The sequence below is a fragment of the Hemitrygon akajei genome, chromosome 7 (assembly GCF_048418815.1).
Source record: "Hemitrygon akajei chromosome 7, sHemAka1.3, whole genome shotgun sequence".
In the NCBI taxonomy this organism is placed as follows: Eukaryota; Metazoa; Chordata; class Chondrichthyes; order Myliobatiformes; family Dasyatidae; genus Hemitrygon; species Hemitrygon akajei.
Window position 1 is genome coordinate 107,371,571 of NC_133130.1, and position 26,842 is coordinate 107,398,412.

A 26,842-nucleotide genomic window follows, 5' to 3' on the forward strand; every position below is an offset into this window, starting at 1 on the left:
ACAATGAATACAATGGGTTTGTTAGATAAAGCAGAACATCGTCAGCAAATAAATTAATCTTATATTCCTCCTGATTAACTCTGAAACCCATAATATCTGGGTCAGTTCTAATTAATTCAGCTAATGGTTCTATCGCCAATACAAATAAAGCAGGTGATAATGGACAACCTTGTCTAGTTGACCTTGTTAACTGAAATGATGTTGAAATTTGGCCATTTGTCACTACTTTAGCTTTGGGATTAGTATTTAAGGTTTTAATCCAGTTTATAAAAGATACTCCTAATCCATATTTTTCCAATACCTTAAATAAAAAATCCCATTCCAATCTATCAAATGCTTTTTCTGCATCCAAAGCAACTGCCACATTCATTTCCTCCCTCTTTTGTGCCAGATGAATTATGCTAAGTAACAGAGTTACATTATCTGCCGATTGTCTATTTTTGATAAATCCTGTTTGATCCATATGTATTAATTTTGGTAAGTATTTAGATAATCTATTAGATAAAATCTTTGTTATTATTTTATAGTCCGTGTTCAACAAAGAAATAAGCCTATATGATGTTGGCTTTAAAAGATCTCTATCTTTTTTTGGCAATACTATTAAAATAGCTGTCGAAAAAGATTCTGGAAGTTTATGCATTCTTTCCGCTTGGTGTATTAGCTCCATAAAGGGAGGAATTAATAAATCTTTAAACTTTTTGTAAAGTTCAGGCAGAAAACCATCTTCTCCTAGAGATTTATTACTCTGAAGTGATCCTAGAGCTTCTTCGACCTCTTTTAATGTAAAAGGCATATCTAATCCCTTCTGTTCTTCCGAATTCAATTATGGGAGAGTTATTTGTGATAAAAACCTTTCTATCTCAACAATATCATTTTGTGATTCCGATTGATACAATTCAGAATAAAAACTTCTAAAAGTTTCATTGATTTCTAAAGGTTTATAAGTAATTTTATTTACACTTGTTCTAATTGTATTTATCGTTTTGGAAGCCTGGTCTGTTTTTAACTGCCAAGCAAGAATCTTGTGTGATCTTTCACCTAGTTCGTAATATCTCTGTTTAGTTCTCATAATTGCTTTTTCTGTTCGGTATGTCTGAAGTGTATTATATTGTAGCTTCTTATTAACAAGTTGTCTTCGTTTTTCTTCTGTCATATATCTTCGAGATTCTTGTTCTAATTTTGTAATCTCTTTTTCCAATTGATCTACCATATATTCCTTCTTAATTTTAGAAGTATAACTTATTATCTGGCCTCTCAAATATGCCTTCATCACTTCCCATAATATAAATTTATCATCAACTGAATGTAAATTTGTATCTAAAACAAACTGAATCTGTTTTTTCACAAAATCACAAAAATCTTGACGTTTTAATAATATTGAATTAAATCTCCATCTATAAATCGATTCCTCCTTATCCATCATTATCATTGTCATTATCAAGGGGAAATGATCTGACAATATTCTTGCTTTATATTCCATATTTTTCACTCTATCTTGAATATTTGTTGATAATAGGAAAAAATCTATCCTTGAATAAGTTTTATGTCTATTTGAATAAAATGAATAATCTCTTTCTCTTGGGTTAATTCTTCTCCATATATCAATCAAATTTAAATCTTTCATCAACGATAAAGTTAATTTTACTACTTTTGATTTTGTAACAACCTTTATTGACCTATCTAAAACTGGGTCTAGACAAAAGTTAAAGTCTCCACCTATTAATATTTTGTCATGTGCATCAGTCAAATTCAAAAAGGCCTCATATAAATTTTACATCGTTTTCATTTGGTGCATAAATATTCATAAGAGTCCATAGTTCTGAAAAGATTTGACAATGTATAATTACATATCTCCCCGCAGAATCAATTAATACATTTTGTATTTTAATTGGTAAAGTTTTATTAACCAAAATTGCAACTCCCCTCGCCTTTGAATTAAATGAAGCTGCAATAACATTTCTGACCCAATCTCTTTAATTTCTGATGTTCTATCTCTGTTAAATGTGTTTCTTGTAAAAAAAAAGCTATATCTATTTTCATTTTCTTAATGTATGTTAAAATTCTTTTCCTTTTCACCAGTCCATTAAGCCCATTAACATTAAAACTTTAAAAATTCAGTAAATTGGTCATTACTTTTAACAGGGTTACTCCAATCTATAATAATACATAATATTTCAACTCTCGTAGTACTTTGGGGAATTTTTAAAAAATTCTCCATGTCGCTATGTGTCTCCCCACCCCCGATCGTCCAGGCAAAGAAAGAAAGATAAAAGAAAAATAGATTATAAAGAAAAAAATAACAAAATACCCCCCCTACTAATGTTGTGAATGAAAATAACCACAACATTAGCCCCCTCCATTGTATGGGTCATGACAATCACCATGATTACACATGTGAATCCCATAGCAATCGATCCGAAGTTCCCCCAGCTCCCCCGTAACATAAAAAAGCATATGTAAGAGAAGAAAAAATAATATCACTACTCTCAATTAATATTCCTCAAATTTTTACCTTTCTCCCCCTCTATCATATAATTAAGACTATATTTAAATATTCTTCTGTCCTTAAATGTCCATCAACTCCATTCACTGTTCCCGTCTTCAATATCCCGAAAATCAGTAAAAAATCTTCTTTTTCTGTCATCCAAAAAATTATCAGTGTTGCCGGGTGGTGCAATATAAATTTATAACCCTTTTCCCATAAAACTTTTTTCGCTGGGCTAAATTCCTTCTTTCTCTTCAAAAGATCATAATTTATATCAGGATAGAAAAGAACTGTTTTCCCTTCTATCATCAATGGCCCGTTTCTCTTTCTGGCACGTTGGGCAGCCGCCTTCAGGATCTTTTCTTATCTTGATATCTTAAGCATTTTATCAAGATTGGTCGTGGGTTTTGATCAAGTTGTGGTTTTGGTCTTAAGGTTCAGTGAGCCCTTTCGATTTCAATTAACTGGGTTCCCTCTTCCATTTCCAAATTTTCCGGGATCCATTTTTGAAAAAATTTTATTGAATCCTCTCCCTCTATACCTTCTTTAAGACCAACAATCTTAATATTATTTCATCTGCTAAAATTTTCAAGCATGTCCACTTTTTCCAACAACTGTTTTCTTTCTGATGTCCAGACAAGAATATTATCTTCCATTTTATTCACTCTATCAATGGTGTCTCCCGTTATTTCTTCCAACTTTTTAACTTTCTTATCCATTTTCTCCTGTTTTTTCACCACTTTATCAAACATGGTCTTCATATTTTTAATATCTTCTTTTATTACTTTTAATGTTTTTAATTCTTTTAATTCATGCATTATTTGCACCAAAGCTTTTCTTATGTCTCCAGGAAATCTTCCACTTCCAACCTCTTCCTGCTGTTCTTCTTCTTTTCCCTCCTCATCTTCATCTGTGTTGTCCAGAGAATCCAAATCCACCTCAGATTCATTTTCACTTCCAATCATAGCTGGGATTTGTAGTTTGAATTGCTCGTGTTTGCACATGCCCCTTCCTTCATGCATGCACAGTTCCTATTGCTCCTTCTTGGAGACTGTTGATGTTGCTGCAGTTTCCTGTTCTGCATCGCCGGAGGTAAAATGCACTTGAGTACGAGGCTCTGACATGGTGGCCGGCCTTGGTTCCTTTCCAACTTGTGCTGTCTTCAAAGTAGTAGTTTTCTTCTGCTTCTGTTTAGGAGGCATATCTAAAGACAATCCTGAGTAGTTTATAAGTAATTTTTAGAAAGTATTCACTAACTTTTCTTCACTTAAACATTATTTTACTGGTTTTTTATGAGACAGCTGGATTTCCATGTCTCAATCCTACATCATCATGTGACGTTCCCCCCCCCCCCTACAGCCAAACATTCTGACCAGAGAGTCCCTGTTATGGACACAGGTCATCATTATCATCATCATTATGTGTTGTGTCATATGGCATGGATGATCATTGTCTTTCTGTGACCATGATTGTTCTTGGCAAGTTTTCTACAGAAGTGGTTTGCTATTGATTTCTTCTGGGCGGTGACTTTACAAGATGGGTGACCCCGGCCATTATCAATACTCCAGAGATTGTCTCCCTGGCATCGATGGTCACATAACCAGGACTTGTGATATGCACCAGCTGCTATACAATCATCTACTACCTGCTCCATAGCTTCATGTGACCCTGATCAGTCGGGGGTGGGGGGTGGTGGGGTGGAGATACATCTCTACCAAAGAAGGTGTGAGGTGCTCCTTTCCTCCGCTAGCCTGCAGGTCACCCATGGGCAAGAACACAGGTGCAGCTTATAAATAATAAACACAAGAGATACCGCAGATGCTGGAAATCCAGAGTAACACATACAATATGCTGGAGGAACTCAGCAGGTCAGGCAGCATCTATGGAAATGAATAAACAGCCAATGTTTTTGGGCTAAGACCCTTCATCAGGACTGGAAAGGAAGGGAGAAAGAAACAGAATAAGAAGGGGGGGAAGGGGGGTTAAGGAGGGTGTTAGGTGAAGCCAGGTTAGTGCGGGAGGAAGTGGATGACTGGATGGGGGAGGGGTGTGAAGTGAGAACTAGGAGGTGATAGGTGGAAAAGACTGAAGACGGAATGTAAATGCCCTCATTGTTGAGAATTCTAGTGTACCCAAATGTCTGTGCCCGCTCTGATACACTTATAGGAAGTAAGAAGCAGAGTGGCCTCCCAACTGTGCAGTTAGCAGCAACTTATCAGAAGTAAGAGAGATTATCATCAGGAGGAGCAATCTAAAATAACTCTGAGTGTAAAACATTGACTATAAATCTGGGTCAAAGCAGCCAAACCCTCGGCCTCTACTACCAAAAAAGATGAATAGCAGGCCCATGGGAACACAACCACATCCAAGTTCCCTCCAAACTACTCACCGTCCTGCTATGAACACTATTTCTTCACCGTTACACGATCTAAATACTGGAAATCATATCATGTGGTAATCCCCATGCCAGAATGCTGAATCAATTCAAAAGATTGGTCATCATCACCTTCTCAGGAACAATTAGAAATGTGTATGTTTTACTCCAAGTAATAATAAATAAATAAATTGTCAAGGCACAGTATGAGTCTACATCTGAGATTTTCAAAGGTCACATAGTTCAGTGATGACAGAGACTCTAGCAAATTTCTACAGGTATACGTGGTGAGCATTCTGACTGGCTGCATCACCGACCGGTGTGGAGTCGCTGCTGCACAGGATCAGGAAAATCTGCAGAGGGCTGTAAACTCAGCCAGCTCCATCATCATGGGCACTAGGTTCCCCACCACTGAGGACACCTTCCAAAGGCGATGCCTCAAGAAGGTTATTTCCACCGTGAAGGACCCCTACAACGCAGGACATGCCCTCTTCTCATTACTACCATTAGGGAAGGAGGTGCAGGAGCCTGAAGATGCACACTCAATGATTTAGGTACAGCTCTCTTCCCCTCTACCATCAGATTTCTGAATAATCCCATGAACCCTTGAGCACTATCGCCATCTTGGTCTCTTTTTGCACTATTTATTGATTATGTTTAATATATAGTATATTCTTATTAAAATTTATAGTAATTTTTACATAATGCACCGTACTGCTGTCACAAAACAACATATTTCAGGACATATGTCAATGATAATAATAAGCCTGACCTGAGAAAGCTGTCTGAATGTTGGCTCTTTCAACAGTAGCTTCAGAGTAACGTTGAAAGGCCTAGATAGAGTGGACGTGGAGAGCATGCTTCAAACAATGGGAGTCTAGGACTAGAGGGTACAGACTCAGAAGAGAAGGATGATCCTTTAGAACACAGATAAGGAGCAATTTCTTTCCCCATAGGGTAGTGAATCTGCAGAATTCATTGCCACAGACAGCCGTGGAGGTCGTTTTTTGATAAATTTAAAGTGGAGATTGAAATGTTCTTGATTAGTAAGGGCAGGGATATGTGGAAGAAGTAAAGGGCTGAAGAAGAAGGAAACTGAGAGCAGAGGTCAGAAGACTATGGGAAAAGTAGTGGATATGGTCCTGACCATCATGACTAAAGCCCTACCAGCTAACTGAGCACATCTATATGAAACGTTGTTGCAGGAAAGCAGTATCCATCATGAGGGTCCCCACCATTCAGGACATGCTCTCTTCTCTCTTCTACCATCAGGAAGAAGGTACAAAAGGCTTAGGACTAACATAGCCAGGTTCGGGAACAGTTATTATCCCTCAACCAACAGACTCTTGAACTAAAGGGGACAACTTCACTCAACTGCACTTGCCCCATCATTGATATGTTCCCACAACCAATGGACCTACTTTCAAGGACTCTTCATCTCATGCTCTCGATATTTATTGCTTATTTATTTATTACTATTATTATATCTTATTTTTGTATTTGCATAGTTTGTTGTCTTCCGCACTCTTTCATTGATTCTGTTATGGTTATTATTCTATAGATTATTAAGAGTGCCCACAAAAAATGAAGGCCAGGATTGTATATGGTGACGTACAGTGCCTATAAAAAGTATCCACCCCACTCCCCCCACCCCACTCCCCCAATGGTTTTACAACTTTGAATCATAGCAGATTTAATTTGGCTTTTTTGACAATTCAACGGAAAAAGATTTGTTCGTGTCAAAGTGAAAACAGATCTCTACACAGTGATCTAAATTAATTATAAATATAGAACACAAAATAATTAATTGCATAAGTATTCACCCCCTTTAATATGACACACCCAAATTATCACTGGTGCAGCCAAATGGTTTTAGAAGTCGCTTAATTAGTTAAATGGAGATCACCGTGTGCAGTCAAGGTGTTTCGATTGATTGTAGTAAAAATACATCTGTATCTGGAAGATTCATCTGCTGGTGAGTCAGTATCCCGGCAAAAACTATACCTTGAAGACAAAAGAACACTCCAAGCAACTTCACAAAAAGGTTATTGAAAAGCACAAGTCAGGAGATGGATACAAGAAAATTTCTGTCACTGAATACCCTTTGGAATACAGTTAAGTCAATCATCAAGAAATGGAAAGAACATGGCAGAGCTGTAAATCTGCCTAGATGGCTGCTGTCAAAAACTGAGTGACCATGCAAGAAAGGGACTAGTGAGGGAGGCCACCAAAAGACCTATGACAACTCTGGAGGAGTTACAAGCTTCGGTGGCTGAGATGGGAGAGACTGTGCATACAACTGTTACCTGGGTGCTTCACCAGTCGCAGCTTTATGGGAGAGTGGCAAAGAGAAAGCTTCTGTTGAAAAAATCTCGCATGAAAGCTCAGCCAGAGTTTGCCAGAAGGCATCTGGGAGACTAAAGTCAGCTGGAAGAAGGTTCTATGGTCTGATGAAAACAAAATGAAACTTCTTGGCCAGCAGAATTAACACTATGTTGGTGTAAGCCAAAAACCGTACATCATCAAAAGCACACCATCTCTGCTGAGAAGCATGGTGGTGGCTGCAAGATGCTGTGGAGATGCTTCACTGCAGAAGGCCCTAGAATGCTTGTGAAAGTAGAGGGTAAAATGAATGCAGCAAAATAAAGGGAAATCCTGAAGAAAATCCTGATACAGTCTGCAAGAGAACTGTGACCTGGGAGAAGATTTGTTTCCCAGCAAGGCAATGAGCCCAAGAATAAAGCCAAAGCTACACAGGAATGGCTTAAAAACAACAAAGTTAATGTCCTGGAGTGGCCAAGTCAGAGTTCAGACCTCAATCCAATTGAGAATTTGTGGCTGGACTTGAAAAGGGCTGTTCACTCATGATCCCCATGCAATCTGACAGAGCTTAAGCAGTTTTGTAAAGAAGAATGGGGAAAAATTGCAGTGTCCAGATGTGCAAAGCCGATAGAGACCTATCCACACAGATTCAAAGCTCTAATTGCTGCCTAAGATGCGTCTACTAAATAATGGCTTGAATGGGGTGAGTAATTGTGTAATCAATTAATTTTTGTTTAATGATTGTAATAAATTTAGACCAATTTGTAGAAATTTGTTTTCACCTTGACACAAAAGATTTGATCACTGTCAAAAAAGCCAAATTAAATCCACTGTGATTCAATGTTGTAAAACAATAAAACATGAAAACTTCCGGGGGGAATGAATACTTCTGATAGGCACTTTGATGTGTACTTTGATAATATAATTTACTTTGAACTTTAAATAAATAATACTGAGAGCATGAGTTGCAGAGTGCTTGAGAGTGAGTCCATAGGTTGTGGAATCAATTCAGTGCTGGGGTGACTGAGGTTATCAACACTGCTTCAGCAGCCTGTTGGTTATGACTGTTCCTGAGCTTTACGGCACATGGCTTAAAGCTCCTGAACCTCCTTCTCAATGGCAGCAGTGAGAAGTGAGAATGGATGGTGAGGGGGTCCTTGATGGCTGCTGTTTCCTTGTTGCTGTGCTCCATGTGCTCAGTCGTGGGGAAGGCTTTCCTGTGATGGACTGGGCTGTATTCACCATTTTTTTTGTAGGCTTCTCCATTCTTGATACTCCCACTGTGCTTCTATAGAAGTTTGTCTAAGTTTTAGATGACATGCTAAATCTGTGCAGACATCTAAGAAGGTAAAGTTAGTGATAAATCCCACCACTTTTCAAATTTGGTGAGCTTGTCATTCTCCACAACCCTTTCAGGCACTGAGATTGAGAACATCACTGCCTCGACTTCAATGTATTTTTTCATCTTTTTTTCTAATCTTTCTACTTTAATCACTTTAACTCTACACCCTCTGGGTTTTAATTTCCTGCTAAGTAAAGGTGGTTAATCCCAATAACATTCTCAGCCTTTAATTTCACATACTATTCTTAAGTCTCCGTTCAGCCTCCATTGTTCCAAAGAAAACAAGTAGAGCCTCTCCAATCCTTCTGCCATACAGAGTTTCTATCCAGGCAACACTCTCATTAATCTCCTCTGTAATTATGTATTTTCTGTAACGTGGTGACCAGAACTGAATACAGTACCCAATTATGACCTAACAAGCACTAGCATAAACCTCATCCTTATACTGATGTCTTCGCTAATAAAGCAATGAATTCTAAATGCCTTTTTACCCAGTTTAACTAGATGCCCTTATACCTTTAAGGACATTGACATATCTGCCAATATTTCTTTATTCATCCCCACCATTTAATATCATCCAATTTCTGTATGCTACCTTGCCTTCTTAGGCCTCCTGAAATACATCACCTCACACTATTCTTCAATTAAATTCCATTTCCAATTAAACTTTAAAACTTCTACAGATGTACCATGGAGAGCATTCTGACTAGCTGATTCACCATCTGGCATTGGGGGTGGGGGGGGGGGAGGCTACTGCACAGAATCGAAGTAAATTGCAGAAAGTTGTAAAATGAGTCAGCTCCATCAGCCTCCATAGTATCCATGACCCCTTCAAGGAGCAGTGCCTCAGGAAGGCAGTGTCCATCATTAAGGACCCCATCACCCAAGACATGCCTCTTCTCATTGCTAGCATCAGGAAGGAGACAGAAGACTGAAGGCTTGCACTCAATGATTCAGGAACAGCTTCTTTTCCTCTGCCATTCAATTCCTAAATGGACATGGAACCCTATGAACTCTACCGCATTACTTCTTTTTATTTCTGTTATTTGCACTACTTGTTTTAACTTAACTATATAACATATATATATATATACTCACTGTGATTCAGTTTTTCTTATATTTACCATGTATTGCATTGTACTGCTGCCACAAAGTTAACAAATCTCACAACATATGCCAGTGATATTAAACCCATTTCTGATTCTGATTTCCCGCTTTTCTACAAAACCAACCGAACCATCCACAACTTCCTGCAGATTAAAGTTTCCTCCTTGTTGTCAAACATATGGACAATTTTTGTACCATATGCAAACATTTTTATCATGCCCTCAACATTGAATTTGAAATATTAAATGTATACAACAATACGCAGTACTTGCCTTATGGAATTCCCCTTGCCATAGCCTTACAGTCACTAAAACCCCTCTGAATCCTGTGCTTCGGTATATACCCCAGCTAGAGAAGCCAAAGATTGATCCAACCTCTTTCTAACAACTGCTGAGCTTCTCCCTTCCCCAAATATCACACTCAGCCACACTCTGACTACTAAGCCTCTCTTATACCTGATTCCCCTGACAAACCTTCCATCTAATTGCTGATCCTATTCTCCCATAAACCCTGACTTCTTACCCTAACCCTGATCTTTCTACCTAATAATCAGTGCCAATCCCGTTCCCCCCCCCCCACCATTCCTTGTTTTCTCTTCCCAATGCCTCAGCAGCCAACATAATCAAAGACCCTCCATCTCCAAACATTCTTTCCTCTCCCTCCTCCCATTGGATAGAAGATACAAAAGTACTTGCCACCAGGCTCAAGGACAGCTTCTATACCCACATTATAAAACTATAGAATGGATGTCTTATATGAAAAGATGGACTCTTGACCTCACAATCTACCTCATCCTGGCCCTGCATTGCAATTTCTCTGGAACTGTAACACTCTATACTGTATTCTATCCTTGCTTTTCCCTTGCACTACCTCAATGTACTGACAGGATGATGTGATCTGTATGGACGGCAAGCAGATCTGTAAGGCTTTTCAGGGTACACGTGACAGTAACGAACCAATTTACCAATTTTCCCTGCATCAACCCAGGCCAAGCCATGGTCTCTAGATTTATCTGATTACCCTTGAATGCTTTGAGCCTCATGCACCACTGAATTTCCACAAACATTAATTGGCCCATCAAGAAGCATCTGAAAAGCTAACAAATTTTAAGACAATCTAATTTAAAAGACAAGCTCTAAAATTTCTCAATAAAGGGCAGCAGTACCTTGATATGCCATGGGCCAGCTAAGCAACGTGATGAGTTTCTGTTGCTGTTCCATCAGCTGCTGGAGCTGTTCCATTTGCTGTCTCATTAATTGTTCTGGCTGCTGGCCTTGTACCTGCTGATGTAACAGGGAACATTACTTTCCAGAGTATTCAGTAATATTTATTGTTATCCATTGCAAATATAAAATATTACACGTAAGGTCTTCAAAAGTCCTGGAGAAGCTGAAAATGTGTATAGATGGAAACTTGTCCTTCAGACTAACTCATCCATGCTAAGCTGCTTGCCTGAGCTTGTCCTTATCCCCAAAGCATTCATATCTATGTACCTGCCCAAACATCAATGCAATATTGTAATGGTACTTGTCTTTACTACTTCCTCTGGCTGCTCAATCCATATACCCACCACCATCTGTGTGAAAAGTTTGTCCCTCAGGATTCCTTTAACTCCTTCCACTCTCACCGTAAAACTGTGCCCTCTAGTTTTGTTATCCCTTACCTGGGTAAAAGGATGTGACTGTTCACCTTAACTTGTAATTTTATAGCGCTCTATAAGGTCATCCCTTTGCTTCCTACACTCCAGGGAAGAATGCCCCACTCTAACCAATCCCTCCTAAACTTCAAACTCTGTGGACCCAGTAACATCCTTATATCTTTCCCACACCCTTTTCAGCTTAATGACATCTTTCCAATAGCAAGACAACCAGAACTGCACACAATACTCCAAGTGTAGTCTCACCAACGTCTTGTACGGTTGCAACGTGGCATCTCAACTCTTGTACTGAGTACCCTTGCTGATGAAGGCAAGCATGCAAATGCCTTCTTCAACACCCTGTCTCAGTAATTTCAGGAAACTACTCACTTGTACCCCTAGGTTGCTCTATTCTACAACACTCTCCGGGGCACTACCATTTACTTTGCAAATCCTCCCCTGATTTAACATCCTAAAATGCAACATCTCACATATGTCAGAGTTGAAGTCCATTTGCCAATCTTAGCTCCACATTCTCATTTCATCAAGATCTTTGTTGTAACCTAAGACGACCTTCTTCACTGTTGACCACACCACCAACTTATGTGTCATTTGCAAACTTACTAACCATGCCCCCTACTGTGCTCTCATTAATAGAGTGCAATATGCACTCAGTAGCTATTTTATTATGTTCCTCCTGTACCTAATAAAGCAGCCACCAAGTGTATGTCCATGGTCTTCTGCTGATGTAGGCCATCTACTTCAAGATCCGACACGTTCTGCATTCAGAGACGTTCTTCTGCACCCACTGTTATAACACGTGGTTATTGTTGCCTTCCTGTCAACTTGAAGCAGCCTGGCCATTCTCCTCTGACCTCTTTCATTAACAAAGCATTTTGGCCCACAGGATGTCTTTTGCTTTATCACACAGTTTTCTGTGAACTCCAGGCACTGTTGAGTGTGAAAACCCCAGGAGATCAGCGGTAATCATTTCATGGTCAAAGTCACTTGGATCGTGTTTCTTTTGCATTCTGATGCTTGGTCTGAACAACAAATGAACCCCTTGATCATGCCTGGATACTTTTGCATTGTGTTACTGCCACATAATCAGCTGATTAGATATTTGCACTAACAAGCAGCTTTACAGGTGTACCTAATAAAATGGCTACTGAGTGTATGTTTGAATAATTTTTTTACTTGAAGTACAGCAGCAGGATACAAAACAAGCATGAATTAATGTTAGTGATTTTGAACATGAATTGAATTAATGCTGTAGAAGATGACTAGTGGGAATCCTGACCTTGAAAGTCGTCCCAACTCACATTGGTGATCCAATAGTAAACATACAAACCTGCTGGCCCATCAAATGCATAGAAGTGCGAACTTCCCTGAAATCCATAGTTACTGAGTTACTTCCAAGGGTGGAAATTTTTTTCTCTAAAGAATGCAGACTATGTAATGGCATGCTGTGCAAATTTCAGGAGTCCAGAATGTTAGGTTTCTTTTGTTGGTTCCACTGTTCCACAAAACTTCAAAACCTAAGCTCACCCACTAGTCCTAATTCACCCACTACTTTTAAAAGGAAAGGATATGAAAAAATTACTCTCAGCAATATTAGCACAAGCTCTAAAAACAGGGATTAAAAGTCATGAAGTCCTGAAAATGGAGTAAACCTTTAAAGTTCAAAGTAAATTTATTATCAAAGTACATATATGTCACCATATACAACCCCAAGATTTATTTTCTTGTGGGCATTCACAGTCAATACAAGAAATGCAGTAGGATCAGTGAAAGACCACATCCAACCGGAGGGACAACAAAACTATTGTGCAAAAAAACACAACAAAATGTGCAAATACAAGAAGAGAAAAAAAAAGAATTATTAATTATAAATAAATAAGCAATAAATATCAAGAACATGAGATGAAGAGTCCTTGAAAGTGAGTCCACTTGTTGTGAGAACAGTTCAGTGATGGGGCAAGAGAAGCTGAATGAAGGTATTACCCTTTGGTTCAATGGCAGCAGTGAGTAGACAGCATGGCCTGGATGGTGAGTGTCCCCGATGATGGATGCTGCTTTCCTATGACAACGCGCCATGTAGATGTGCTCAATGGTGAGGAGGGCTCTACCCATGATGGACTGGGCCGGCATCCACTACTTTCTGTAGGCTTTTCCATACAAGGGTATTGGTGTTTCCATACCAGGCTGTGAGACAATCAGTCAATATACTCTCCACCACACATCTATAGAGGTTTGTCAAAGTTTTAGATGACATACGAATCTTTGTAAACTTCTAAGGAAGTAGAAGCACTGCCATGCTTTCTTCGTAATGACATGTATGTGTTGGACCCAGAAGATATCCCCTGACACAATAACACTGAAGGATTTAAATTTGCTGACAATCTCCACCTCTTATTACCCAAATGAGGACTGGCTCATGGACCTCCAGGTTCCTTCTCCTAAAGTCAAGAATTATATGACTATAAGACACAGGACCAGAATTCGGCCCATCGAGCCTGCTCCACCATTTCATCATGGCTGATCTATTTTCCTCTCAACCCCAATTTCCTGCCTTCTCCCTGTGACCTTTTGTGCCTTGACTAATCATGAAGCTATGAATCTCTGCCTTAAATACACCTAGTGACTTGGCCCCCACAGCCATTTGTGGCAACGAATTCCATAGATTCATAGATCATCTGGCTAAAGAAATTCCTCATCATTTCCATTCTAAATGGACATCCCTTTATTCTGAGGCTGTGTCCTAGGCTCACCCAGTATAGGAAACATCTTTTCCACATCCACTCTATCTAGGCCTTTCAACATTCGATAGATTGCAATGAGATCCCGCATCATTCTTCTAAACTCCAGTGAGTAAAGGCCCAGAGCCATCAGTTGCTCCTCATAAGATGCCTTTCATTCCTGGAATCAATTATGTGAATCTCCTCTGACCAATGTCAGCACATTCTTTCTTAAGTAAGGGGCCCAAAACTGCTCACAATACTCCAAGTGCAGTCTGACCAGTGACTTGTAAAGCCTCAGCATCACATCCTTGCTATTATATTCTAGTCCTCTCGAAATGAATGCTAACATTGCATTTGCTCCCTGCAGAACATCACTAGGCACTGGCAGCCAACCAGAAAAGACCACCTTTATTCCCACTCTTTGCCTCCTGCCAATCAGCCAAAGCTCTGTCCATGCTGGTATCTCTCCTGTAATACAATGGGCTCTTATCTTGTTAAGCAGCCTTTTGTGCAGCACCTTGTCAAAGGCCTTCTGGAAATCCAAGTACGCAATATCCATCGATTCTCCTTTGTCTATCCTGCTTATTTTTTCTTTAAAGAATCCCTACACATTTGTCAGGCAAAATTTCCCCTCAAGGAAACCATGCTGGCTACGGCCTATTTTATCATGTGCCTCCAAGTACTGCAAAGCCGCTTCCTTAACAATTGACTCCAATAGCTTCCCAACCACTGGGGTCAGGCCAAGTGGCTTATAATTTCCTTTCTTCTGCTTACCTCCCTTCTTGAAGAGTGGAGTAACTTTTGCAATTTTCCATTCCTGTGGACCCATTCCACAATCTAGTGATTCTTGAAAGATCATTACTTATGCCTCCACAATCTCTTCAGCCACCTCTTTCAAACACTGGGGTATAGTCCATCTGGTCCAGGTGACCTCACTATCTTCAGAACTTTCAGTTTCCAAGGCAGCTTCTCCCTAGCAATAGCAACTGCACTCACTTCTGCCCCCCAACACTCCTGAACTTCCACCATACTGCTAGTGTCTTGTATAGTGAAGACTGACGAAAAATACTTATTCGGTTCATCTGCCATTTCCTTGTCTCCTCCTGCGTAATTGTGTAGCGATCGAATATCTACTCTCACCTCTCCTTAACTCTTTATATACCTGAAGAAACTTTTGATATCCTCTTCGATATTGTTGGCTAGCTTACCTTCATACTTCATCTTTTACCTCCTCATGGTTTTTTTAATTGCCTTTTAACTTTCCATTAATTTTTGCTCTATTATATGCCCTCTCTTTTGCTTTTATGTTGGCTTTGACTTGCCTTGTCAGCCACGGTTGCATTATCCTGCCTTCAGAATACTTCCTCTTTGGGATGTTTCTATCCTGCACCTTCTGAATTGCTCCCAGAAACTCCAGCCATTGCTGCTCTGCCATCATCCCTGCTAGTGTCCCCTTCCAATCAACTTTGCCCAGCTCCTCTCTCATGCCTCTGTAATTCCCTTTACTCCACTGTAATACTGATACATCTGCCTTTTGCTTCTTCGTCTCAAACTGCAGGGTGAATTCTATCGTCTCCTTGGACTTGCTGACAACGAGTGAGCGCTCAGCCAGATTTTCAATCTCCCTCCTATATGCTGAAGACATCTATAAGATTACTTTAAGACATTTATATCTGTGCAGATAACATACAATTAAAATTTTAAACAACATGCTTCATCAGGATTCTTCTACTTCAGATGTTGCATTAAAAATGATAAGATGGTTTTGTAAATAGGATATCTGTATTTTTTGAATTAATCTTGACTGTGGTATTTACTGCCAATCCCTAAGTGCTGTCGAGTTGATCATGATGAGCAACTTTCTTGGAAACACTGAAGTCCATGTAGTGACTCACGGTCCCAATGGGTCAATACAGGCTTGATTTTGACTCAGAGACAACAATATTGCAAGGATGCTCAATGATATGGAAGGGAACCACATGTGATGGTCACTCCTATGTATCTGCTCCGTATATTATTCTAAGTGACAGAGGTTGCAAACATTGCTGAAAGAAAACCTTGACAAATGCAGTACATTCTACAGAGGATATAACTGCAATTCTTATTCTGTAGAAGGGAAGATGTGGACAAGCTTCCTGCTTTGCACTGGATGGCAGTTCCTAAATGTTTTTAGAGCTACGCTCATGTGCCAGCAGGCCAGTATTCTATCACATGTCTAACATGTCCCTGAGATAACAAAAAGGCATTAGGGAGCCAGGAAGCAAATCACACCACAGGATATTCAGCCTCAGATCTACTTTTGTAAAGCCCTTTGTGGTTGCTTTATTTGTGTTTCAGGTCTATAGGAAAGCCAGGAAATTGATGGCGGGAGAACTCAGCTGCAGTCCTGGTTATTAATGTCAAGGTGGTGGTTGTTGTTAATGGTCAGTGCCTAACACTAGTGTGTTATTTGCCAATCCGCAGCTCATGCCATATGTTCTTTTAAGTCCAAATGCACAGAGGAATGGAGTACTTAATGATCTAAGGAGTTGTGAATGGATTGGAAAACCATTCAGTTATCACTAGGCAACCTTATTTTTGTCCCCATTATGATAGAAAGGTCATTGAATAGCCGATTAGAGTTGCACCTAGGGCAGGAATTCCCACCTTTTTTTGTGCCATGGACCAATACCATTAAGCAAGGGGCCCATAGGCCCGAGGTTGGGAACCCCTGGCTTGGAACAATGCCCATGAATCTAAAATAAAAATAGAAAATGATGGAAATAAGACCATAAGACATAGGAGCAGAATTGAGCCATTCAGCCCATCAAGTCTGCTTACCATTGCATCATGGCTGAATTATCATCTCACTCAACCACATTCTCTTCATAACCTTTGATGCCCTTACAAATAAGAACCTATCACACCCTTCTTTAAATATACCCAATGATGACTCCACAGGAATCTGTGGCAATAAATTGCATAGCTACACCACCCTCTGGCTAAAACAATTCCTCCTCAACTCTGTAATAAAGCAACATCCTTCTATTCTGAGGCTGTCCTCTAGTCCTAGACTCGCCCACTATAGGAAATACCTTCTCCACATCCACTTTATCAAGATCTTTCAATTTTCAATAGATTTCAATGGTTTCCTTCCCTCGTTCTTCTAAACTCCAATTAGTACAGGCCCAAGGCCATGAAATGCTCCTCAGCTGTTAACCCTTTCATTACCAGGATCATTCTCCTAACCCTTCTCTGGATCCTCTCCAATGCCAGCACATCCTTTCTTATATAAGGGACCCAAAATTCCTCAGAGTCTTATGAAGCCTATTTAGATCAGGCTGAATCCATGGGAAGAGAAACAGAACAAACATTTTAGGTTAAAGACCCTTTGTCCCTATGGAACTCCTTACACCAATGACTAGAGTATAAATATTCAATGTCAATGACCGCCATCTTCCAATTCATTCCAAACTGCAAAGTATTTGGTCATTTCCCATCAGTTCAGCTTTACCAAGACACATCCATACAAATACTGACTCGATGTCAAGTGCAGTCACTCTTACCTCAGCTGTGGAATTCAGCGCTTGGATCAAGGAGGGAAAATGGAAACAGTGAATAGGTTATTGGTAAGTCATGATGGCATCTTCCATCGATTTGGAAGACATAATGAGGTGGCAGTTACTAAATTGAATTCGCCTTGCATTTGGCATACCGGACATGCCTTGATACTTTGCTGTATTATCAAACAGACACCCTTATTATTGCAGTAACGGAACAACTTAACAGGGGCATGGTTAGTTCTGGAGCACTGCAGCAGAGAAGCAGCCTAATTCCATGCTCTCTGCTGTTTTTAGTGATCTTAGATGTTTAACATCATAATGTTATAGATAGAACTTTGTGATAGAACACCTGGAGAGGACAAGATGATTCATCTACTTACTTTTGGCTTAAAACAACATCTTTGCCGCTCATACAACATGTCGGGCTCTATCATCATTCAGGATGGAAACATTTTTTATGCCCTCTGATCCCTTCAGAAGTTTAATTGTCCACTACAGTTCATGACTAGAAGTGAGAAGATTCAAGAACTTCGATCTGAATCACTGGCTCCAGGATCACAAAGCTGTTGAATACTTGCTGCTTTCATTGTTTTGCAAGCATATAATCCTGTATTATAACTTCACTTCATTTTTGGTGCACCTCATGCTGTTCTAGGTGAGCTACTGGCTTCTCCAAGGATTGTCACCTGGTGGTGGTGGTGAAGCTTGTGAGTTCCTGAGATGCTGTGGGCGATGCTGCCAGGAGTTTAGCCACCTGACATTTAGCTCCCGATAAAATCACCCGTGGCAGTAAGGTCAGGAGGGAAGTTCCAAGCAAAGGGCTCAATGGTGGAGCTGGTGGAAGATGACGACACATCACTAGGACAGTGAAGGCAAAGGAAGGCTGCATCAGTGAAGAGTCCCAAGTTGCCTTGCACTCCACTGGACCCTGACACCAGTCTATCAAGTACCATGTGGTGGTTGCCCATGGATCAGCCTCCCCATGTTAAATAAAGTAATGTACAGGCACTCTCCATTAAGGGAGTCCAGCCTAAATAGACAACCCCTTTGGAGAACATCATACTCGACTCGAGTGATTGCACTACTACTATATTCATTGATCCATGGTCAGTCCCATGGCTTGACATCATTGCAGATTGAGAGATACGCTCGGCTAAAAAGTTACAGATTATGATGATTAAACAGTTCTGCTACTGACAAAGGCCCCAGCCACCTCCTGGATAACATTTCTGATAAATTTATTCTGTTCTAACCAACCCAGCAACATAATTATGTCACACAAGACTATAGTGTGTCCTCAGTGGAAAGATAGGATTGTGTTTCACAAGGGTTATCTTGCAGTTAACAGAAAAAATGCAAAATATAGCTTGATAAAGACAACATCAAGATATTTCTCTCCGAACAGGACACGGACCCAGACTGACAGCTGTCTTTTAGGACACTCTTGGTGATGGGCTCTTCCAAGAAACAAGAAGAATCATCACTCATCTGGTGAAGAAGAGCAGGAGGTGCCTATACTTGATTTAGTACCACAAGACTTCATGTGGAGCCAAAGCTTTGCTGAAGATTCCCAGAGCTACTTCTTCCCTAGCACACAGATCCTGACCAGCTGCCTCACCATCTGGTACAGGGATCCCAGGACATCTGACCGCATGTCCCTACGAAGGATTGCAAGGACTACAGAGAGGATCATCGGGGTCTCTCTTCCACCCATCAGAGATGTTTATCAGGAGTGCTGCCTACACAGGGTCCTCAGCATTGCCAAGGACCTCTCCCATCGACCAACAATCTCTTTGACCCTCTATCATCAGGCAGGAGGTACCGCAGCATTGCTGAACTCCCTGCCACCACCCAGCTCTCATCACAATGAAGCACCAGTTCATTCTTTAACTTGTGTAGTAAATGCATCTTATTATTCTCTAATTTATTTGTGGGAATATCAATTTGTGTTGTGTGTGAGTTATATGTGCACCTTGGTTCAGAGAAATGTTGTTTCATTTGGTGACACATGAAACATACAGTTGAATGAAAATAGACTTGAACTTGAATGCTGCCAAGTCTGATAGATCTCTACTGCCAACAAAACTGGACATATGTTCTGTGACAATAACAAAAGCTCTGTTCTCCAGTCCCACTTGAAATATTGTGTTCAGTTCAGGACGTCTCTTTATACTAAGGCTGAGGAAGTGTTAGAGGGGGTGCAGAGGAGATTTACCAGGATGCTGCCTGGAGAGGGAGCATGTCTTATGAGGATGGGTTGAGTAAGCTAGAGCTTTTCTCTTTGGAGCAAGGGAGGATGTGAAGTGACTTGATAGAGGTAAACAATATGATAAAAGTCATAGCTCGAGTGGATAGCCAGAGACTTTTTCTCAGGCAAAAATGGCTAATATGAGGGGCTTAATTTTAAAGTGATTGGAGGAAAGTGTAGGGGGGTATGAAGAGGTGGGTTTCTTACACAGAGAGTGTAGATACATGTACTTCCTGACAAGGGTATGTGTAGAGGCAGATACATTAGGGACAGTTAAGAAACTCCAAGGTAGGCACATGGATGACAGAACAGAAGGGAGCAATGTAGGAGGGAAGGGGTAGATTTATCTCAGAGTAGGTTAAAAGGTGGCACAACATCATGGGCCAAAGGGTCTGTACTTTGCTGTCATATTCTACAGTATGTTCTACACATGCTTTGGTCAACACCAGGTTGTCAATCCAGTTTTATATTCATCACTATTTTGGTACAATTAGGCAGGATTTGATAAGCCCTTTCAGAGGTAAATTATAAATCAGTTATATAGCTGTGGATCTGGAATCACATATAACCCAGATTTTCTGAAAGCATTTGTGATCACTAATTAAGAACAGAGTGTTTTTTGAAAGACAGATAGTATGGTTAACTGCATCTAAGTTTCACTGTAATAGGCATCCATCAGTCTTGAGAGACCATGGATTTGCGCAGGGTGCAGGCCTAGGCAGGGTTGTATGGGAGACCTGTCTGTAGCTTATAAGAGGGATATTGAACGTAAGTCTCCCCTCTCCATGCCACCGATGTTGTCCAAGGGAAGGGCAAGGGACGATACAGCTTGGCACCGGTGTCATCGCAGAGCAGTGTGTGGTTAAGGACGCAACACACTGCCTTAGCTGAGGCTCGAACTAGCGACCCTTCAGATCACTAGACCAATGCCTTAACCACTTGTCCATGCACCAACACTGTACCCAGGTAAAATTTAATCTCTAATCTCCAAATCATTAGCTAATAATGATCTCTAATCTCTGAATCATTAGCTCAGATGTCAGGAATATATATTTTTTTATTTATTAAGGAAAACAGCACATAACAGGCCTTTCTGGCATGACAGGCTGCACTGCTAGCAACTCACCTATTTAGCCTAATCTAAATCACCTATCTAGCCTAATCACAGGACAATTTACCAATAAACCTATTTACTGGTACACCTTTGGACTACAGGAGGAAATCAGAGCACCGGGAGGAAACCTACATGGTCACAGGAGAACATACAAGCTCCTTTAGCGACAGCACTGGAATTGAAATCTGAGCCCCGACACCCTGAGCTGTGATAATGTTGCACTAACCGTTACGTTACCATGGCACCATGGAATACTTGTCCAGTATTTAATTACACTGTCTGTAGTTTATAAGAGGGATATTGACTGCATGTTAAACCTATTTATCAAAAATGCAAAATGTATTGAAAACTTTGAAATGATAAGCAATAATTATTTACCTGTTGTACATTTCTGTAAAGCATAGATGGTTGATTAAGCTCACTGTTAATTATGGGAGCCAAGGGTCCATTTGCCTTGTCAGTTTGTACTTGCCCAAAGTGAAGTGTCTGACTTTGATTCCCACCAGAGTGACCTTGAAATAAGGTGGAATTAGTTTGCCAGGTCTGTTTTAGGTCCAAAGCTTTCCTAAATTGCCCTGTATTCTGAGAGCAGTCTGGGTTTGACATATTGCTGTTCCTGGAATGTGACCATTGTGAGGATTGTGTCAATTGGTCATCACAATCTCCCCATCCTTGCTGATTAATCAAAGTGGTAACGTTAGAATCCGTGCCAGCGGATAGCTGTGGGAGCCATTGGGAAACACAGTTCTCGTCCTCGGGAACATTGGATGACATTGCCGGTTGTTTACCACAAACTTTCTTTTTCCTCAGAACTATTTTGGCGGGTAAATTCTCTGTAGTTCACTGACCATCACTTACAGCTCTTAAGGATAAATCTGCAGAAGAGTCTTCACAAGAACTGCAAAATAAGACTGTAATTATTATCAGGACCTAATAATTCATCTTTGAAGTGTCAATGCTCACAATTCCGGTATTAGAGAATTGTGTATGTTTATTTCAAATATACGTCACTTTCTTGGATTGCTTCATCTAACATTGAATAACATGGTATTTAAATACCAGAAATGTAATCCCAGTACAATAATGACCAGCCCCGATTATACAACAATATAGTATTTCAGGAAGAGTAATAAAGTTTACACGCTCTAGTTCACCAGCAGTTACAGCACAAAGTCAACAGGACTGGTGGAAAAACTTGCTTGTTCGGCAACTTTATTGAAATAAGCAGCCTAGTAACCAACTAAAATTGAAAAAAAAAATCCATAACTATGCGTCCCTTTTTAATGATGAAGCCTCTGTAATCCCAGCACATGCCTCAAAACTAAATCCGAAGTATTAGTTGCGAGCTATTATCTCAAAGTTCATAGCGAAGTTCTAAGAAGTGTCAGGTTTTTTTCTGTAATATATGTAGGAGGAATCATTTTAATATAAACCCTCATATCCCAGAAGTAAGGAATAGCGGGCGCCTACCAGCCCAGGTCTTTGCCCCTCGATGCAAGACATAGGTGGGGATGAGCATTCAATATCAGGGTGACCCGATATTGTGTCTGTGTCTGCGGAAAGATTAAATTTTCTCACCCTGACCTTCGGCTGAGGAGATCTGAATGAAGGGAGCTCCGAGTTACCGGCACCGTCCATGCGCAGGGTCGGGACGTGAAGCGGCGGGCGCCCCTGCCCCTGCCCCTGCCCCTGCCCCCCGAGGCTCGGCTGAAGTCCGCTCTCCGCCTCCCGCTCCCAAACAGGCGCTGCCCGTCGCTAGGAGACGGCCGACTCCGCCACGTCACCCCCTGCCCTCCTGCCGTGGGCGGGGCGAGAGGATCCGGGTGGTGCGGGTTGGCGGAGTGGCAAGGCTTGCCTCCCGCGGTGCCCCCCGAGGGGGCTCCCACTGAGTACAGCGCCATTCCGGTAGGGTCTTCTGCAAGGCAGTGCAAATGAGACGTCCCCCCGAGTTGCGAACACCCGTAAATCACTTTTAATATTCTTAAAATCAAACGGTAAAAGCGTTTGTCCCAGTGAACGACAACGACTAATTTCTCCTCTCTCTTTCAAGGAGCGAGAGTCTCAAAGATCCTAGTGACAGGCAGCGACTGTTCGGGAGCGGGAGACCGAGAGCGGTGGCGACGGTAACGAGGGAGCGGAGGGTGGCGGAGGTGGGAGCGAAGCGGAGGGTCCCAACATATCGATGCAGTTATGAAGAAGGCAAGACAGGGCCTATACTTCATTAGGAGTTTGAAGAGATTTGGTATGTCAACAAATACACTCAAAAACTTCTATAGTAGTACCGTGGAGAGCATTCTGACAAGCTGCATCACCGTCTGGTGTGGAGGGGCTACTGCACAGGACCGAAGGAAGCTGCAGAGGGTTGTAAATCTAGTCAGCTCCATCCTGGGTACTAGCCTACAAAGTACCCAGGACATCTTCAGAGTGTCTCAAAAAGGCAGTGTTCATTATTAGAACCTCCAGCACCCAGGACATGTCCTTTTCTCACTGTTACCATCAGGTAGGAGATACAGAAGCCTGAAGGCGCACGCTTAGCGATTCAGGAACAGCTTCTTCCCCTCTGCCATCTGATTCCTAAATGGACATTGAACCCTTGGACACTACCTCTCTTTTTAAATATATATTATTTCTGTTTTTTGCACGATTTAAAATCTATTTAATATACCTGTACTGTACTTATCTATTATTATTTTATTTTGTGTTCTTTCCTTCTATATTATGTATCGCATTGAACTGCTCTGCTAAGTTAACCATTTTCACGACACATACTGGTGATAATAAACCTGATTCTGATTATGATTCTGAATAAAAGGATCTTGGGAACAAGGTCAGTAGATCACTCAAAATTGTGCTTAACTTGTTAGAAGGGGTATGGTGTGTTGGCCATCACTACTTAGGGGATTGAGTTCAAGAGCCTCGAGGAAATGTTGCAGCTCTATAAAATCCTGGTCAGATCACAATTCGAATATGGTATTCAGTCCTGGACGTCTGATTATAGGAAGGATATGGAAGTTTTAGAAAAGGGGCAGAGGAGATTTACCAAGATGCTGCCTGGACTAGAGAACATGTGTTATGAAGATGGGTTGAGTGAGACAGGGCTTTACTGTTTGGAGTGAAGGAAGATGAGAGGTGGCTTGATAGACCAATACAAGCTAAGAGGCATAAAGTGAACAACCAGAGACATTTTCCAAAGGTAGAAATAGCCCATACAAGGGAACATAATTTTAAGGTGATTGGAGGCAAGTATGGGGGGGGGGGGGCGGGATTTCAGAGGTAAGTTCTTTTCACAAGGAGTGGTGCGGGTGTGAAACACCCTGCCAAAGGTGGTGGTAAAATTAGATACATTAGGGATTATTTTTTTTAACTCCTAGATAGGCACTTGGATGATAGAAAACTGGAGAGTTACATTAAGTAGGAGGGAAAGGATAGACTGATTTTAGAGTAGGTTGATAGGTCTGAACAACACTGTGGGCCAAAGGGCCTGTGCTGTTCCGTAACGTTTGATGTTCTCCAGTGATGCAGCCTGTCAGAATACTCTCCGTGGTACATCAATAGATGTTTTTGAGTGTTTTAGGTGACATACCAAATCTCTTCAAACTCCTACTGAAATATCGCTGTTGTCTTTCCTTTTTTTATAGCTGCATCGATATGCTGGGGCCAGGTTAGATATTCAGAGACATTGACACCCAGGAACCTGAAATTGCTCACTCTCTCCAGTGTTCTTTTTTGTGTATCTTTCACCTTATGGACACAATTAACTTAAGGACATCTGTAAAAATTGAACTTGTTCATTAGCAGGAACCATCCATAATTCCTCTTTGAGAAAGAAGTATATTAGTGCAGCGAACTTTTAAAATCTCTCGCCCACGACAGTTCCAAAATGAAGAGGTTGTAATCAGAACCTGACTTACGTCACGTAAGGGGAACAATGGCTCACAAATTACCCACCACCCAACCTGTTAATCACCTTGTACCCGACTTGTGGTTCCCACTCAGTCTTGATCAGCTGCCAAACTAAATTGGATGTAGGTCATCATAACAGCAGGTAAGAAAGGGGGGGCAACCAATTAATATACAACAAGATCTCGCAAGCCACAGTGGGAGGAGGAAGGTCAGATCTTTCTTTTCCCCTGTGATATTTATTGAATGTTGGTGTGATTTGAAATCATGTTATAGATATCCCCGATAAGTATTTGGAAAAAATATGGGAGATTTGAAACAATTTTGGAGATAACCCTGCTCTTCAAAATAACACAATGTAATCATTCAATCCTTCACATCAATCTGACAGTAAATAAGAGGTCTTGGTTTATGTTGACTACCCCTCCCAAACATTAAAGCAGGACACATAAACTTTTAAGATTATAATGGGTATGGTTCATCCAGTGAAAAGTAGCAAACTAAAGCATATAATTGTGCAAAGACAGGGGGATTCAGCCAGTTGGACAGTCAATGAAAAATAGCAAGAAATAAATAAAAGATTAATAGGGAAAGAAAATCAGTTTGAGAGAAAGCTGGCCAGAAATATGACAGCAGACGGTAGGAATTTCCAAAGATATTCTTTTAAAAAACATGTTAACAAAGTGAAAATCGATCCAATCAAAAGTGAGTCTGGGGGTGGGGCATGAAATTTGTTTTTATATAGAGAGTGGTGGCTGCCTGGAGCTCACTTCCTGGGACGGTGGTGGAGGCAAATATGAAATCTCTTAAACTGGCGCAGAAGGGTTATGGACATTCTGTGGCAGAAGGGATGAGCCAAATTGGGCATTTAACTACCAATTTAATTAGTTTATTTATTTTTATTCTTTATTTATTAATATACAGAGTGGAATATCCCCTTCGAGCTGGGCTGCCCAGCAGCCTCCGTTTTAACCGTAGCCTAATCACAGGACAATTCACAGCGACCAACCTACCAAGGCAAGGGTGTGTCTCTGGACTGTGGGAGGAAACCGGAGCAGCTGGGGAAAACCCATGTGGTCACGGGAAGAACGTACAAACTCCTTACAGACAGTGGCGGGACGACTCCCTACAGTCCAGCGCAATATCACGGGTCCAATGGCCCGTTCCTGTGCTGTACTGTTCTATATTCTAATAATGGAGAACAAGGAGATGGTAGATGGTGGTGGGAACTTCAGTTATGAATGCTGTTTGCTTGCTTTATTGTTTGTACAATTTGTTTTTTTATCTCACCACACATAGGGTGTTTGATGGACTTTGTTTGTTTTCAATGGGTTCTGTTGGAGTTCTTTATTTCATGGCCGGCTGTAAGGAGACAAATCTCAAGGTTGTATTAAACATACATACTTTGATAATAAATGTACTTTGAATGTTGAACTTTAAATGAGTAATTTGCATCAGTCCATTCATGGAATGGTAGAACGATACAGCACAGAAGCAGAATCACCGAGTGGCTGAATTGCCACTCGTGATTCACTGTGAAGACCACAGGTGGCATCCCAGAACCAGGAACTGAAAGTGGAGGTTGGGGGGGGTGGGGGGGGGAACTCAGCAAAATTACAAACCAGTAGGGAAGTTGTAATTAAAGCTGTTCCCAGAGAACACTTGGCAAAACTCAACCTAATCAGCAAAACTTCATGAAAGGGAAATCATGTTTGACCAATTTATTAGATGCAGGCAAATGGAATTATTGTGGAAGGGCAAGAAGGCTGGCGTGGGTTGAAAGGCCGGTTTCTGTGTTGGGAAACCAGAAGGCAACCACATGCATTTCCATTACGGTAGCACTGGAGAGTGAGGAGGTACTCTGAGTGCTTGTGTGAGTCTACTGAAGTAAATTGTGCCTTCATACTGACCCCACCCGAGGAGTACATATCGAGGATTAAACCCACAATCTATACTTTACCCATTGATGCACCATCAATAACTCTCTGAGACATGAGGCGAGATATCGGCTTTTATTGACTGGAAGAAAGA

The 26,842-nt window shown here is 40.9% G+C and overlaps 1 protein-coding gene and 1 long non-coding RNA gene across 10 annotated transcripts in view; one reads left to right on the forward strand and one right to left on the reverse strand.

Moving 5' to 3' along the window:
- LOC140730770 (uncharacterized) overlaps window positions 1–22,599 on the reverse strand; it is a 139,063-nt gene extending 116,464 nt beyond the window's left edge. For 7 of the 9 annotated variants that reach the window (XM_073051645.1, XM_073051647.1, XM_073051643.1 and 4 more), the window contains exons 1-3: window positions 22,382–22,449; window positions 21,290–21,809; window positions 10,796–10,913 (exon numbers count right to left, since the gene is read on the reverse strand). In XM_073051645.1, coding sequence (XP_072907746.1) covers window positions 10,796–10,913; window positions 21,290–21,685 — 514 coding nt within the window. In that variant the 5' untranslated portion in view covers window positions 21,686–21,809; window positions 22,382–22,449. Of the gene's footprint in view, window positions 1–10,795; window positions 10,914–21,289; window positions 21,810–22,381; window positions 22,450–22,489 lie in introns of those variants that run through there. The other 2 variants (XM_073051642.1, XM_073051649.1) reach the window with 2 other exon arrangements.
- A 121-nt stretch (window positions 22,600–22,720) lies between these two features.
- On the forward strand, window positions 22,721–26,245 carry LOC140730773 (uncharacterized). Its single transcript, XR_012099674.1, has 3 exons — window positions 22,721–22,872; window positions 22,962–23,034; window positions 25,736–26,245. It is a non-coding gene; the product is annotated as an uncharacterized lncRNA (long non-coding RNA).
- Window positions 26,246–26,842: the final 597 nt, after the last annotated feature.